Here is a 16,952-nt window from a genome sequence, read left to right as displayed (position 1 = left end):
ATGACTTAAAGTCAGCTCTTATCAGCAAAGTGAAATGAGCAGGGGAGGGGCCCTTCTCATGGTACCCTGACAGGTGATATGTGACTTCAATTCTTAAAATCCTTACTTTTCCTTCTGCATATTTTCTTTCACTTTATTTATTTTTTTTTTAAAAAAAAGAAGTTCCAGAGGAAACCAAAGGGAAGCAATTTCTGTGTTACAGTGAGAATCCTTACCTCAAACGCAGCACAGGATTTGACTGGGTAGAGGTAGAGGTTGGTGACAAGATGTGGTCCAAGGCCCCCATTCGGGATACCCTCGGCTTTCTCTGAAGGGGTCTGCAGGCTTCCATCCACCTCACACACAGGTAGACACAGATCCATAGCATTCACGGTGGTGGACAAGTCATCCCAAACTCCAGAGTCTGCGAGAGTATCTTCCTGAGGTGAGGGACTTCGTCCATCTGTGTTAGCAAGAGCGCCCAGCACCTTCTGGTCTACCATCGGAACTGCAGCCTCTCCATTAGGGGTCCGAGGGAGGGACTGGCCATCCGACGAGCCCAGTCGGGTTGCTATGATGAACTTGAGGAAGGCCTGGGCATCCTCAAGTGTAGACATGTATCCAAACGAAATCCTCACAGACCCTGTAGGCTGCCCATCTATGACATCAATATTGTCTCCACAGATGTGACCAGCCTAGAATAAAAGGAAAATCAGTAAATCAGCCAGTGTGGTAAATCCTGCTGTGTGGACCTTCACATGGGATATCAGGCATGAAGTTCACAGAGGGGTCAAAAGACAGAGCAAAGTTTCAGAAGCACAGAGGGCTCAGCCTCATAGACTGCTGCTAAGGAGTGACCTGTGCCCTCTAAAAAGAGATGTTAAGATCCTAATCCTTGCATATGTAGAGTTAATCTCATTTGGGAATAAGGTTTTCTTTGCCGGCTAATGATGCCATTCTATTGTAGGGTATGTTCCAAACGAAATTACTTTTTTCCTTTTTTTTTCCTTTAACCATACATTTTGCATTCACTGCTAGAAATCAAAGTAATCGGATTTGACAGTTTTCGCAAATCAAATCCCCACATAACTTTATAAATCCTGCTACTACTGGTTCGAGTTTTCATTATGAACCTGTTTGGGAAATAAATGGAGTTTCTAATTTTTCAGCCTTTAAGTTGTAACATAAACCTAATAATTTTTGAAACATAAAAGAGAAGATTAGACAGAGAGAGGAAATAAAATGAGGGGATCAATGTCATATGACGATCACCAAGGAGCAAAGAATGCTGGGACTAAAGAGCTGAGATTAGGCCTTCTCGCCACAGCAAATGGACAGCGGGCCTTCCCCTAGAGCCAGGGCTTCAGACTTCTAGCCTTCTAGACTAGGAAAAACTAAAATTCTGGTTTTTAAAAATATTTGTGGAGAAAAGTGAACTGGGGGGAAGGGGTGGGCAGGGAGGAAAGTCTGCAACAATGAATGAAAGGAAGTCCAAAGTCTGCAAACTTTCATTAAAATTAAAAAACAAAACAAAACACACCAAAGCATTTGTGGTGTTTCTGTTTCAGCAGCACTAAGACGTCACGACAAAATACCTCCTGACCGCTCCCTTCCACCTCTCTCAGAGCATCCGGCCTTCTATACTGAGGGGAAAAAACTCCCATGACTGCCCTTTGACAACAGGGCACAGTGGCGCCATTACCTCCACGTAGGATCGGCCTGAGACCATGACAAAGGGTCAAAGGCTCCTGCTGGAGTGAGAGGAGAAAGACAGAAAGAAGGTCAGCCTCCAAGCTCTGTTGCCTGCTGTTAATCTCTGGTCAGTGATTGCACTGACATCTCCCCAAATGCTTCGTCCATGACAGTCAATCAAAAGGACAGGCCTTGTATTCAGTGATTTTATTCTAAATGCCACGGGAATAGTAAAGAGTTTTAGCAAGAAAATTCTTTTCTCTTATTTTATTTAGGAAGCGCCCTTACAGACAGAACAGCCCAGTTCTGTAGAGAGAACGGAGCTGAGTAAGTCAAATAAAAGCATCAAGGAATCAGTGGACCTGGATCCAAATCCTTATTCTCATTTATTAGCATCCATCAGGCAGGGTTTCCCATCACAACCCCAGATGCCCTCCACAGCGTCAAATGTTATCTCCAGAACTGCATTCATTTCATCTCTGGAGTTTCGGGGTTTTTAACATAAATAAAAAATTAGTTTTAGGCTTAGTTGGGATCCAGTAAAAATAGGAGTTAGTGGCAAGTAAAAGAAAAGTAAGATAAAAGCTATTCAAAACTAATTAAGGATTCATTACTCTTCAAATAATTCTTATAAAACAGCTCAAAGGAAGCTGTAGTGAAAAACCTCAGCCCGGGAGAGAAGGAGTCTGAGAAATGGATGTAGCCGCTGGAACAGCTCCACTCCACACTGACTCCTGGTAACACTAACTCGAGTCAAGGGGTTCCACCCTAGAAGGACTGTTATAGTTGAGAGTCCTCTACACATATCAGCTAGCACTTTCCCATTACTCTCAAAGAAAAAAACAAACCAGAAAGTTCTGTGTACACAATATTTTGAAATGCTTTCTACTTTTGTTGACTCTCGTTTTAGTGGGTTGAATAGAAGCATCCTACAAAAGAGATAACCACATCTTAATCCTCAAAACCTGTGAATGTGACCTGATGTCAAAAAGGAGTCTGTTTCAGATGCAATTAAGATGAGGATGTCGACATGAAGAAATGCTCAAAATTACTGGCAATAAGAGAGATGCAAATCAAAACCACGATGAGATATCATCTTAACCCAGTAGCAAAGGCAAGGAGGCTCTAAATTCAATGGCACTGTGTCCTTATAAGGAATAGAAGACTCACAGAAACAAGGGAGAGAGGCCATGTGAAGACAGAGGCAAAGACTGGTGTTATGGCCACACGCCATGGAGCCGCCAGGGCCAGAAAAGACGGAAGGATTCTTCTCTACGTCCTTCAAAGGACATGCAGCTCGCAGACACCTTGATCTTGGACTTCTGCCTCCAGAGCAGGTAGAGAATAGTTCTGTTGTAAGCCACTCAGTTTGTAGGACTTTGCTACAGTAACCTTAAATCAAGACACTCGTTTTCATACACACACACACACACACACACACACACACACACACACACACAAAGCTAAGAGAAATGCATTTATAGAACCAATATAACCAGGCACAAGTGTGGCTGGAGGCGGCCACCACAGGGCCAGCCAGCGTTTTGACCACATGTTGCAGTTACCAACCTGAAGGTGCTTCTTGACCATCTCGTTGCTTCTCTCCAGAAACCTCTGGCAGGCCCCTGTGTTACAGAAGCAGCCGGTCCTCACCTGGATGTTGTAAAGACTGGCCATTTTATCCACCTGTGAATCGAATAGACTCTGTGTGAGAAATGTCCACTTTCACGCTGAGCCTGAAATAGTTCTAGGTCAGCATTTAGCCTCTGTTTCTCAAAAACAAAATGAATATATGAACCTGTTATTTTGTTCTAAAATGGCATGAGCTGTCAGGGGTTTATTATTTTTAAAAAGTAAGCAAACAAATTCCCAAACCCAGACTCGGTGACCCTCTAAGACAAAGAAGAACTGTGTGTACGGCTTCCAAGGCTGCCAGTCTATGCTGACGTAGGCAGCCTCGTCTCTCTCTCTCACAGACTGGCTGGTGGGTTCAAACCTCCACCCTTTTTGGTGAGTGGTCAAAATCTTTAACTACTGCACCACCAGGAGTCCTTAGGGATTTATTAAATATATTCATGAAATATTACTGTGAAATACACATCTCCCCTCATTTTCATGGAGTTGGAACCAACCCAAAGCTGACCCTCAGTGGTCTTCTGGAGGCTGTAAATCACACGAGAGGGTTTAGAAAGAAAGTCCATCTCTCTCCCATTGAGCCACTGGCAGATTCAAACAGCCAGTGAGAAGCCAACCTTGAGTTAGAAGCACAACTCCCCACGGACTAGGCCTCCAGAGCTCCTCTCACATATACAGACATTGTCATTTTTACAAAAATAACGTGTATCTTTGAACTTTGATAAATGTTGGTAGTTATAGAGAGGCTTCAGGCCTTTTGTTCATAGGGTCGCTATGAGTCGTGCTTGACTCAAAAGCAATCAACAATTTTAACAATTACATTTTTAGTATTCCACAGTCCTCTGCATTATTTTCAGAAACACACATTAAACCAATAATTTTTTGTACTTTGAAGACTTCAGTTTCAGAGTTTTTTTTCTGTCTGGTCAATTTAATCTTTGTCTTGGTGCCTGTTGACTTGGGTGGGTGATTCCCAGCTGCAGGCCCTCCCTGGCCTATCCTTCGTTTCTACAGCACTTCCCCTCTTAGCTCAACTCCTTCCCTCCTCTGCAAGGTGCTTTCTCCAATGCAGGAAGAAATCACCTTTTCCACCCTGTGAACACTATTGTTCTCAGCTCCACAATTCTGACACCAGCAGTCACGAGATCAAAAGACAATTTGTTCAAATTTGTATTTGAATTTTGTAAATAAACTAGTAGAAAAATAAACACACATACACTCGCACACACAAGGCAATGTGCACTGGGGCAGTCTGCTGTCAGGGACCTTTCCAGAGTACTTAGATGCAACAATGTCAGTCTGGAGACTAAGGTGCACCTAATCTGGACCACTGACTTCACAATTATTTACATAAGAGAGCTGGACAGTGACTAGGGATAACAGAAGAAGGATCCTTCAAGGTGTGATGCGGGGAAGAGTACTGAACATGCCATGGACACAGGAGAGGTCTCCTGTCTTAGAGAGTGTGAAACCAAGTTTCTCCTTGCAGACTAGGATTTTGAAGCTCCATCTCACATACATTGGGCACATGGCCAGGAGGGACCGATCCTTGGAGAAGGACATTATGCTCAGAAGGGTGGAGGGACAGAGCAGAAGAGAAATACCCCAGATGAGATAGATTGACACAGTAACTGGAGTAACGGGGGGTAGGTGTGTTGGCGTCAGTGAGACTGGGTCAGGATAGGGTAAGCTATTGTACATAGGTTCATTATGAGTCGCAGGCAATATGATGGCACACAACAACAACAAACAGCCCTCACCAAGGCAGCTAGCCCCATCTCAGAAGATGAATGTGTCTGCATACCCTGGACCAGAGAGGCCACTCAGGAAGACAACATAGGCAGTCACAATGATGCATATTCCACTCCACTATCACCATATGGCTGCACTTGGACTGTCTGAATCTCCCACTTATGCAAATACTGCAGGGTAGGCATGAGAGCTGTGGGCCCAAAGGGGTTATACAGCCCCCACTTGGACAAACTAGGTCCAACTGGCTGCCTGGGGGCTTGATGTGGGGCACAGGCATGCTAGGGGAACTGCCTGTCCTCAGGCCTGGGTGGCCCCATACAGACGCTTCTGCAGGATTCAGCCTGTCTCCAGCCTGATGGAACCGATTCTGATCACCTATGATGGATACCTCTGTCCCCAGGGTTGGCTGCAAACTGCCCCAGAATAAATACACAGTTTCAATGGTCTGTTTTCCAATTTCCAGGCTATCAACAAACTAAATCCATGACCATGGCCTATAACCTTTATTATACAAAGAGGACCAAAAATAGCACTTTCAGACTATTGAGTAAGAAAGAATGTGGCTGCAATTCACTCCTGGAAATGCTACAAGACATGCACGGTGTACCTGTGGATGAGTTATGTCAGAACTCTTTTACATAATTTTGTCATTGTTGCCTGTTATTTACATGGGTGTGATTTTTTGCAAAAAAATATAGAATTATTGTATGTATGCTGCATGCATTTATCCAGGTGAATTATATTCATATGTTTGAGAAAAGTGAAAAATATCAAATTCAGCTTCAGGCTACCAACCTGAGTTGCAAGGATGCATTCTGGTGAGTTGAAAGGGCTTGTTCAGCAGAGCAAGCCCACCCTGACATACCCCTCAAGCAGGGGATCGCTGAGCTCCACTCAGACTCTGAAATACAAAGCATTCCTGGGGCTCACACTGTATTGTGGCTGTATTTTCCAACATTGTCCTAACTGAACTACAGACTGAGATCAGTCCAGAAGTTCTTTGCTCATTACTGCCCTCTGGAGGCTCTGGGAGGTGACATGCATGACTCAAAGCTCGAAATCAAGGCTGGCTCCAAGTGGGTCCTCGGCCTGGTGGCTCTGACTAAACTCTAAGACAAAAAAAGCCATCGAACCACAGAGAGGGGGGGAAAGTAGACCTCACGTGGCAGCATAAAGCTTCACTTCTCTCTCCGGAAAGTATCATGAAGGTGACAATAGCCAGCCATGAGGAACCCAGCATTCCTTGCAGGTCACAAGGTACCATGTGGTCTCCCTGGGCTCCTGGCTGAGTGATGAGGCTTGCATTCCACCCTTGTCAAGGCCATAACTCTGACTTTATATACAACACCCTTGTCCCTCAGAGAGAGAAGGAACCACTGTCTGGGTTGAACTAAGGGGTTGCAAAAAAATCAACCTGTTCTTCCCCTTTAGTTAACAGCTTGGGGACACAGAAACCAGCTTAGAAAGCTCTGGAATTCCCTAGTTCTCAGGTGAGACCTGTCCACAAGAACAGCTCCATCCTTAGAATCAGGTCTTCATTGAAATTGCAGATCCTAGGGAAACTCTCTCATTCCCCAACCCTCAAGTCCTACTAAATTGTTGTTGTTATTGTTGTTAAGTGCTATCAAATTGCCTGCGATTCATAGCAACCCTTTATACAATACTCCTAAACCCTGCTCTATCCTGTGCCAATCCTAGAAGATCCCATATCACCCTGCCCCCAGGATTCACTGTACCATGTAATCTGACTGTGAAATAAGCCATTCTCAACTGGATGGAACAGAACAGTCAGCACTGAATTACGTCGAGGTTATGAGGGTCAGAAATCAGAAAGGGCACAGGGGCTGCCTCCGCTCCATTGTGTCTGGGGTCTCAGCTGGGAAGACTTTGACTCTTAAAAGACACTTGGCAGCCTGGAGCTGGACTCCCAGTAGATTTATTTACTAATAGATGGGTCTTCCCTTCCAAGATGGATGAGTACACATTCAGGATGTCCAGCCATAGCACCTGCTCTCAGGGTAAATGTGGTTATCTACCTGATCATTCCAGAAGCAAGCATTCCAGGGACAGTGTAGACACTGCCTCACCTTTTCTCACCTAGCCCAGAAGGCAGGTGCCCCTTGTGACTTTCTAGTGGTTACAAGTGAGTCACACACCAGCCTTGAATTAAGGGGAAGGGCCAGAAACTCCACTTCTCAATGGAAGGAGTGTCAAGGTCACACTGTAGAAAAGGATACACGTGGGGACACTGTGTTGCATCCATGCTTACCCTTTAGCCTAATGTCCTATTTATACGGCAATCTCCTCTCACTCTCATCCCAAAATACTTTATAACCAACCCACGAAACTCTTCAAACTCATAATATGAAACTAAGCTAAGGTAGAAAGAAGAAGCTGGACTGACAGAATGACTATAGCAATGGGCTCAAGAATCAGAGATGGGAAGGTTGGCTCAGGACAGGCTATGGTTCAGAGCCACTGTTTATAGGGTCACTGTGAACTGTACTTGACTCAACTGTACCTAACAACAACAACAACAAAGATACCATTTCTATTTATCATACAAAGGGAGGTGGGGTTTGGAATTCCAAACAGCATGGAAAGAAATGATGGTAAAATGTGCATGTCTTTGTATGATTCTATAATACAGTGACTGTGCATGAAAGCTGGGGCTACCAAGCCATCAGAGAACCAATCTCTCTCTTCTCACTTGAAATTCACCATTCACCATTACCATTAATTATAGGGAGCTCTGGTAGCCTAGCGGCAAAAAACTGCACTGCAGTCCCAAAGGCATGCGGTTCAAGGCCACTAGCTGCTTGGTGAGAGAAGGATGGGCAATTTCTTCCCATGCAATTAACTGCCTCTGAAAACCCACTGGAGGGTCAGCTCTGGGTCGGTTCTTACCCAATGGTACACAATAACAACAACTGCCAATTAATAGGGAGCTCTTGTGGCCCCAGGTAAGAAGCTGATCTGTGATCTTGAAGACATGCAGTCGGAATCCCCCAGCTGCTCCCCAGGCAGTCTCCTCCTGTGAGAGTAACTGCCTCGGGAAACCCACTGGAGGGTCAGCTATGAGTCGGTTCTGACTCAACCGTGCACAGCAAGAGATTAAAGGGAGTCCCTTGTTGGTACAAACAGTTAATGTGCTTGGCTGCTAACCAAAACGTTGTTGAGTTTTAAGTCAACGTTTTGGTTAGCCACTCAGAGGTGCCCTGAAGGAAAGTGCAGCAATGAATGAATGGAAATCCAAATTCTCTGTAAATGTTCATTAAAATTATGAAAAAAAAAATTTTTTAAAAAGGTACATAACAGCAAAAAAAATAAAATAAATGGAAACTTTTCTTTAAAAAATAAAACTTGTATTAAATTAATTAAAATAATAGAGAAGCAAATACTTAATTATAAATATTAGGTACACATAAACTTAAGTGTATCTGATAACTTTTCATAAAATAGGTACTTTGGGTTTGTGCAAATAAAATTACTCTTACTGCTAAAAAAAAAAAAGTCTAGCAATCTGCTTCCACCAGCGAACCATCAAGCCTCGCAGAGTGGGTCACCAGGAGTCAAAATGAAATAGACTGAATGGGTTAAGTCAAGAGGATGAAAAAGGAAACAGCCATGTGTGCTTGAGGTCTGTGTCACGAGAGTAAAGAGGTTCTGGGGGAGACCTAGTGGCCTTTCAATAGTCATAATTGTCCTGGAAGGCAAGTCAAGGGCCCAGGGCCTCACAGCCAAGTTCAAGGTCAGGTAAGGCCTTAGGGATCCGGGTCGGAATGATTCTGCCATAGACAGGTCTGTACTATGGCAGGAAACCCACCTGGGAGTAGCCGATGACAATTCCCTGGTCATCCAGCACGTTGAAATTGATGATTGGCCCCTGAACCTCAGGACTGCTGAACTCGGAATCGCTGTAAATCCGCACCACAGGGGCTCCGTTGGGGTACCGGAGGGAGGTGAGGGCTGTGTAGGTGTACTGTGCCAACGTGAAAGTGTGCTGCCTAATGTTCTCCATCCCCCCTGAGAAGCAACAATGAAAGGTTACAAGGAAATCAGGAGCTTTTTACTGAGAGAAGAAACCCAATCACCGTAGCCTCATACTAAAGTCAGTGCCCATTCACTAAATACGCAGGTCTCTGACAGTCAACAACAGGTTGCCATGGCTATTTCTGTGGAATTTTCCCTAAAAGTGTTTCATACCTTCTTTTATGCATATATAATATTGCTAAACATTCAGATAAATATGCACCCTATCTAAAAATAAAAATGCCCACTGATGTGGACTTGATCCCAACTCCTGACAGCCTTCTGTCTCACAGAGCAGAACAGAGTCCCAGCGGGTTTGGCTGTGATTTTCGTGACAGCAGGTCGCCAGGCCTTTTCTCTGTGGCACTGCTGGCTGAGCTCGACTCACCCACCTTAAGTAGCAGTTGAGCACAAAGCGTGGTGACACCCCCAGACCTCACAATCACCCCCTCACTATTATCAAGTCTAGTCTGATCTGCAGCAACACCCCAGTCAGGTTTCTGAGACCCTAAATTGTAACAGGAGACTTTCCATTTCCTCCTGAGGAGCAGCTGGTGGCTTCGAACAGCTGGAGATGAGGCACCTTTGGATTAGCTGTGCGACCTGCTATGGACTACATCACCAGAGCACCCTGGGCCTCACAAAAAGGAGCAAAACAAGTGCAATTTTTTTCTTTACAAGAATACTTTTTTCCTACCTTTTTTCTTTATGTTTAAATATTATGAATGTTATAAAATGTTACTTAAATATTAATGGTCTAAAAAGTCATCAACAAGAATAAAACAAAGTTTGCCTTGTTGCAGAACTGATGCTTCCACCTTTTGATTTGCCTGTCGGACCCTGGCACCTGTGGTTTCGGTGCCTTGATGTTACTTTTGTTTCGCAAAGGGCTCTTTTTTTTTCTGTTTGAAATATCCTTTATTTTGTCAGCATCTGTGTTTGTAATAGATGGGCCCTGCTCACAATTCATATAATGGACCCAAGACAGAGCACACGAAGTACACCTGTCACGGGGAGATGGTAGGGGCTCAGGAGCAGTGGTGCGTGGGTCTGGGCTGGGTCTCAAGACAGCAGGTGCAGAGGTGACGATGAATCAACAGGTCAGAGGGGCCTGCTCAACTGTCTGGTCCTGAAGAGAGATCCCAGGTTCTTTTAAGGACTGGAGAAGTTTAGGAGAGAGAGGTGGATTCTGGTATCTTGTAAGTGTAGCTGCTCCCTAAAAGAAATCCCAACCCTCCTCCTGTTCCCATCTCTCCACCCAGCGATGGCAAAGGACTCTTTCTCAATGTCTGTCCATTATCTCTTCTCTTTGTCCTGAGTGAAACCCAGGACAGACATCCCTTCTGATGAGTCCATATAATGGGCCCCATGGCTGTGCCAACAGTGAGAGAGAGAAGGCACCGTCTAACTTCTAAGACTAGCCCCAGGCTGCCCAATCTCATCCCTGTACTGACAGGACAAGCAATGCCATCCAGTTTGAGAAGACTGGTCACTGGCAGGCAGACCCAGGAGCTCAGCATGAGGGGATAAATCCTGGTTCAACAGACAGAGGCTGTCCTCATGCGCCCTTTTTGTCAAACCTCATACTGGAAGAGTGGCCTCTGTCCATGCATCCAGTGACTGTCCCCCACCTGTCCCTGCTCCAAGCACTTGCCAGTGAAGAGGACATGCATCCTACACAGGCCACCAGTCGAGACAGCAGTAGAGCCCTCAGCTTTATGTCCCGTGTGAGCTGGACTGACATCCTAGCCCTCTAGCTGGCAGCTCCCTGGCTCCACAGATGGCGCTCACACTTCCTCAGCATCAGTTATGTGGGCAAAGCAGCATCAAAGAGAGGAGGACCCCGTCAGGGAAGAGTTAAGCAAGGGCAGCCTCTGTTTCTGCCAATCTGCTCATCTCCTATCTGTCATCGAAGCTCTAGTGTGCTGACAATTCAGCAGGATGCTGCTAACCAAAAGGTCGATGGTTTAAACCTACCAGTCTCCTCCCATAAAGATGTCTAGCTTTGGAAACCTTATGTGGTAGCTCTCGTCTGTCCTACAGGGTCTCAGTGAGCGGAAATGCAATCAATAGCAGTGGGCTTGGCGGTCTATCAGAATGTTCCTTTTACTCTAAAAATAAATATGTGGAAAACACCTCCATCCTTTGCTCTCAGAAGTCATTTTGAAATTACTTCAAATCTGATCAAAGTACATCTAGAATCCAGCTACTCCCTCAGCTCCACCTACCTCTGCTGAGCCTCCCCATGCCAAAAAACTTCCAAAAGCGAGGGCAACAGGAACATGTTCTGTACAGACGGAAGTGTCCACTGACCTGTGAGGCGTTCCAGTGCATCAAATCCATGGTTCAGTGCTATGATGTCCAGGAATGAGATGGTGCCATCCTCAAGCCTGTAACAGGATGAGAGGAAGGTCGTGACCAGCATCTGCGTGGGCATGCTGTGGTCAGTAATGGGATTCTGATTTTCAGCGAAACCATAATCTATCAATACCTTCCCTTTGCCATCTTATGAAGCACTGCTCTCCCCAGTCCCCCGGAGATTGCTTCCCGCCCTAATTCCTATCTGACTCCCTCAAGCCCTAACTCACTCTGTAGCTTTCTGGTGTTGTTAGACACCACAGACTATGACTAATGACTCATAAATAACAAGTCAAAACCTTGCCCCTGAGTAATACACACGTAAATGTTCAAAAGGGAAAAGGGCGGGCAGAAAAAAGGGGACAGGGGAAACATCACTGAGATAGCAGAGGTGAGTGGGTGGAGAGGGTGAAGTGATGGAAAAGGGTCAATGGAGATTGAAAAGATGGGAAGACAAAAGGCATAGAGCAATGGTAATTGAATATATAAATATAACATACATGCATGATCAAATTGGCTCAGGATGGAGCAGAGCTGCTGTATATAAGGTCGCTGTGAGTTGGAGTTGACTCGATGGCACATAATAGCAACATTAAGGATTGTATAAAACACGAAGTACATATACAAAACTCGTTGTATGAGAATACAGAACAATAAAAATTTTTTAAAGCCAAGCCTTGCCCTGCCCGCACCACCACCACACCTCACACCCGGCTTGTGGGCGTCATTGCCATCACTGGGTCAATCAACCTCCTTTCTCTTTCACGGACCTTCCACTCTACTCTCCCAGTGCGAGCACTTTTCCCACGGACGGGCCCCTCCTGACACCATGCCCAGAGTCAGTGAGAAGACGTTTCCCCACTCTTGCCTCTAAGGAGAGCCCAGCGGTGCTCTCTGTAAGACTGCTTGTTCATTTGGCCGTCCATGGGAGAGTCAATATTCTCATCAACCCACAATCCAAAGGCATCAATTACACGACAGGCTGGAAACGGCCAAGTTAGCTGTTGCTGAGTCAAGTCTGACTCATGGAGTTTGCAGAGTTAAACCTTATCTTAAGGCTTTCAAGCTGTGACATTTTGGGAAAACAATCACTTGGTATACTATTAAGAGCCAAGACATTTTTGCTGTTCATGTTGTTGTTGTTATGTGCCGTCAAGTCACCTGCAACTCATATCGACCCTCTGTACAACAGCCCTAAACCCTGCTCTATCCTGTGCCAATTTGTCTCCGACACGTCTAGCCCTGTTACCCCAGTGACAGAATCAATACATCTCATTGAGGGTCTTCCTCTTCTGCACTGTCCCTCTATCCTCCCAAGTATGACTTCCCTCTCCAAGGACTGGTCCCTCCTTGCAACATGTTCAAAGTATGTCAGATGAAGCCTCAGAGTCTTTGCCTCCAAGGTGCAGCCTGGCTTCACCCTCTCCAGGCCAAACCTGTTCGTTCTTTTAGCAGTCCATCGTACATTCAATACTCTTCTCCAGCACCACAGCTCAAAGGCATCAATTCTCCTTTTATCATCCCTAGTTATTGTCCAGCTCTCTGATACATATAGCAAGTGACTGCAAAGACCATGGCATGTATCAGGTACACTTTAGTCTCCAGACTGACATCATTGCTCTTCAGTACTTTAGAGAGTCTCTAACCACAGGCTTTCCCATCACAATATGTCTTTTCATTTCTTGGCTGCTGGTGCCAAGACTGTTGATTGTGGAATCAAGCAAACTAAAACTGTGAACAATATCAATCTCTTCACCATCCATCATGATGCTGCCAGTCGGCCCAGTGGTGAGAATCTTTGTTTTCTTGATATTGAGCCTCAATCCATACTGAAGACTGCAGTCCCTGACCTTCCACAGCAAGCACTTAAGGTTCTCCTCAGTTTCAGCGAGCAGGGTTGTGTCATCTGCATAACCCAGATTATTGATGAGTCTTCCTTCAATCCTGATGCCACATTTCTCCAAAGCCAGCAAAATCTCAAATGCCTTGGGCTCCTGAAATGCTCTATTTTGGCCACAAGAGGGCACCATATCCAGTCAGTGATCAGCCAAACCACAAAGTTCTGAGGTTTATCAGTGTCACCCTGATGGGACCATAAGTTTTAGTAAAAATTACTCCGCTTTCATTAGTACAGCAGGTGTACACCTTCCCAAGTATCAAAGTGCTCATTATACTTGCATTTTGTAATTATTCATTTAGTCAAAATACTCATCAATCTTGACTACAGTGTGTCATGCACTCACTATTGTAGATTCTTCTTAAACACAGTTCCTAAGTGCTCTTCAATGTTATGTAAATTTTCTCTCATTTTTAAACAAGGCAATTCCTATTCATAGCAAATTCTTCACCACAATCACCTTCACTTTCTGTACACACAGCTTTTAAATCACTGGAAAGGCTTTTCTCGCACTAACATAGGCTAAATAAGAACTGTATGTACCTTTTTACAACTTATAAATGTAACTGAAGATACACTCAGAAACGGGTCTCACTTGTATCCTGCGGATGGCTTGTACACAAAATTAGAATCTATATTTAACAGGATACTCTGGAATTGTTATAGATCCCCGAATGAATCTTTTGTGTACCTCTTTCTTACCACATGTCCACACAGGAATCATCTGGGAGCCTTGTGAAAATGTAAGTTCTGATTTACCATATGTGGGGGAGAAATTCAAATTCTCAGCAGGGGACTGAACAGTCAAAGATCTACAAACACCAACCAAATACACAAAAAACCACACACATGTAAATAGTCTGCCAGGTAGTGGTAATGCAATGAAGATATTCAAGCAGGAAGGGGTGGTACTTCAAAAGAGATGTTCAGGTGAGCAGAGACCCTGTAGGAGGAAGAGAACAGGGGAAAGTGAGAGAGGCTACAGCGGAGTCCCCAAACAGGAGCACCTTGGAGGACCTCAGCGTGGCTGGGACGGTGACAAGGGGAGGCTGATGGGAGATAAGGTCTAAGTATCTCAGGGCCACATTGCTCCATCAAGAAGGGCTTTACCACTATGGCAGGAAGTGTAGCTTCTGTCCTGAATGAGATAAGAAGTGGCCAGAGCACTCTGAACAAAGGGACTCTGACAGGGTGGGCCCCACGTTAACAAGACTCCTCTGGCTTCTGAGAGAACAACAGACTGCAGAGATGAAAGAGAAGCGGGAGGCTGCAGCCACTGGTAGATGGAGCGACAGAATGCATGTTGAAGTTCCTACTGTAAATACTCAAGGAATATGATTAATTCAAAACATAATTGCAAGTATAATAAAACTAATTTTAATAGAGGGAGTTCTGGTGGCCTAATGGCAAGAAGCTGTACTGCAATCCCTAAAGCATGTAGTTCAAATCCACCAGTTGCTCCACAGTAGAAGGATGGGCAATCTCCTCCTGTGAGATTAACTGCCTCTGAGAACCCAGTGGAGGGTCAGATATGGGTCAGTTTTGACTGTATGGTACACACAACAATATTAATATACATCATTACATCAATAACAAATCCATTATTATAATCATCAGTGGATTAATAATAGGTTGCTGTTGTTATGGGCCATTGAATCGCTGCCAATAATAACATGCTATTCACTGATCAATAATAAATAATAATTCATCAATACTTAATTTATAGACTCTCAGGATAAGAAGGAAATTTTTTTTTTCTGCTTAGGTCAAAGATTTTATCTCATTGGGTTATAAAACACAAAAGGTTCAGAACTTTTTGTCCAGGTTGAATAATAAATCTCTTGCATATAGTCCTAAATCCATAAGACAAAACTAAGCTCCAAATGATAAAGTGCACTGCTTTGTGGGATGACCATATCGTGTCTGCTGCAAGACAACTGACCCCAAACAAAAGGAAGGAGTCCTGGTCCCACTCATGGCACCCCACAACCTCAGGGGCTGCCCATTTTTCCCACCTTCAGGTGCCCCAGCTGGACAAATAAAAGTAAGGTGACATGTTCATCCTGGGGGTTTTTTCTTTCTGTTTCTCTTTCATAGTATATGGATCCTGTCACTCTTTTTTTCTTACTTTCAGGTTACATGCTACACTATCACATTTGGGGTCAAAATCGATCAGCATTCCTGTTTTAGAAAAACCTCTCATTCCCTCGTCCCACAGAAAAGAGACATCAGCTAGGCTTTCAGCATGTGCTGAACATCTGCTCTGAACAGACATTTCATCCACGCCAGCTTGGTAGGAATGGTACCGGAAACCAGATAAGAGACACATATTAATAGTAATCAATAACTAGAGAATAGTCCTCTTAAAACAGGTAATCAGCACCATATCACTAGCAAAAGGAAAGTCATGGAGATAGACGTCAAAGGTGAACATTATTACATGCCCAATCCTGTGCTATCAGTAATAAAGAAGCTTTAATCTACAAATTAGGGCGTTCTGGAGGCCTAGTTCATACAGAGGTGCACTGGAAGTCCAACAACATGCCTCTCTGGTGGTTCAAGTCCATCAGCATCTCCTCGGGAGAAAGATGGGCAATCTCCTGCTGTAGGGTCAGCTCTGACTCAACAGCAATGAGTTTGCTGAGTTGTAATCTATACATTTATTTTAGAAAATAATTTTTTTAAAATAAAGAATAGCTAACAACTAATAATCTCTTAAAACACGACACAATGTGGATGCATCTGGAAGACATTATGCTGAGTGAAAAATCTCCATCACAAAAGGAAAAGTGCTGCACAAACTCACCGTTGTAATAATAGGATTGGTAAGAAGTGGGGGCAGGATGGCAAGGACAGGAGAAGAATGGCAGATAATGAACACTGAATGGGTGAACCGGTAATGAACAAAGAATGGGCAAAAGGAAGAACAATCTGAAAGGAATAGATGAATATAAATTATGTGTATGACAAGGGATTTGGAGGGAGGAAACAGGCATGAATGAATGATAGCAAATCCATTTGTGAAACGTCACTAAAATAAAGTACCTTATGTACACCCATATTCATTGCAGCTTTGTTCACAATAACAAAGAGTTGGAAACAACCTAAGTGCACATCACATCAACAAACGGATGGATAGAGAAGCTCTGATATATTCACACAATGGAATACTATGCTGTAATGAAAAACAAGGAACTCATAAAATATTATTCAAAATGGATGACTCTGGAGGACATTATGCTTAATGAAATATCTCAGTCACAAAAGGACAATACTGCATAGTGCCACTGTTGTAAAATGGGACTAACATCAGAGTTGAGGGGAGAATGAGAAAGAGGGGACAAATAATGCATACTGCATTGAAACAGATGATGGATAGAACTGTTTTAAAAAGTAATACATGATTAGGTATTATTATCATGACAAGAGTCCAGAATGAAGGCTGCATGGTGGAGTGCACTTGTATAACAATGAAGGAATTTTTCTTTTACTTTTAAAAAAGAAGAGTGAATTGGGCGAGATGAGTGGGCAGGAAGAAAAACACAATAATGAATTAATGGAAACCCAAAGTCTCTGTAAATGCTCATTAAAATTAATTTAAAAAAAA

General features: G+C 44.0%; 1 protein-coding gene across 1 annotated transcript in view; it reads right to left on the bottom strand.

Annotated features, from left to right (window-relative positions):
- Positions 1-16,952, bottom strand: part of MOCOS (molybdenum cofactor sulfurase) — a 65,913-nt gene that overhangs the window by 28,042 nt on the left and 20,919 nt on the right. The window contains exons 5-8 of the mRNA XM_006889231.1: positions 11,404-11,480; positions 8,885-9,084; positions 3,241-3,357; positions 216-674 (exon numbers count right to left, since the gene is read on the bottom strand). Coding sequence (XP_006889293.1) covers positions 216-674; positions 3,241-3,357; positions 8,885-9,084; positions 11,404-11,480 — 853 coding nt within the window. The remainder of the gene's footprint in view (positions 1-215; positions 675-3,240; positions 3,358-8,884; positions 9,085-11,403; positions 11,481-16,952) is intronic.

Source organism: Elephantulus edwardii, unplaced genomic scaffold (genome assembly GCF_000299155.1).
Source record: "Elephantulus edwardii isolate Elephantulus edwardi_28Jun2011 unplaced genomic scaffold, EleEdw1.0 scaffold00076, whole genome shotgun sequence".
In the NCBI taxonomy this organism is placed as follows: Eukaryota; Metazoa; Chordata; class Mammalia; order Macroscelidea; family Macroscelididae; genus Elephantulus; species Elephantulus edwardii.
The sequence above is the reverse complement of the archived record's forward strand: the minus strand, read 5'-3'. Positions and strand labels throughout refer to the sequence as shown.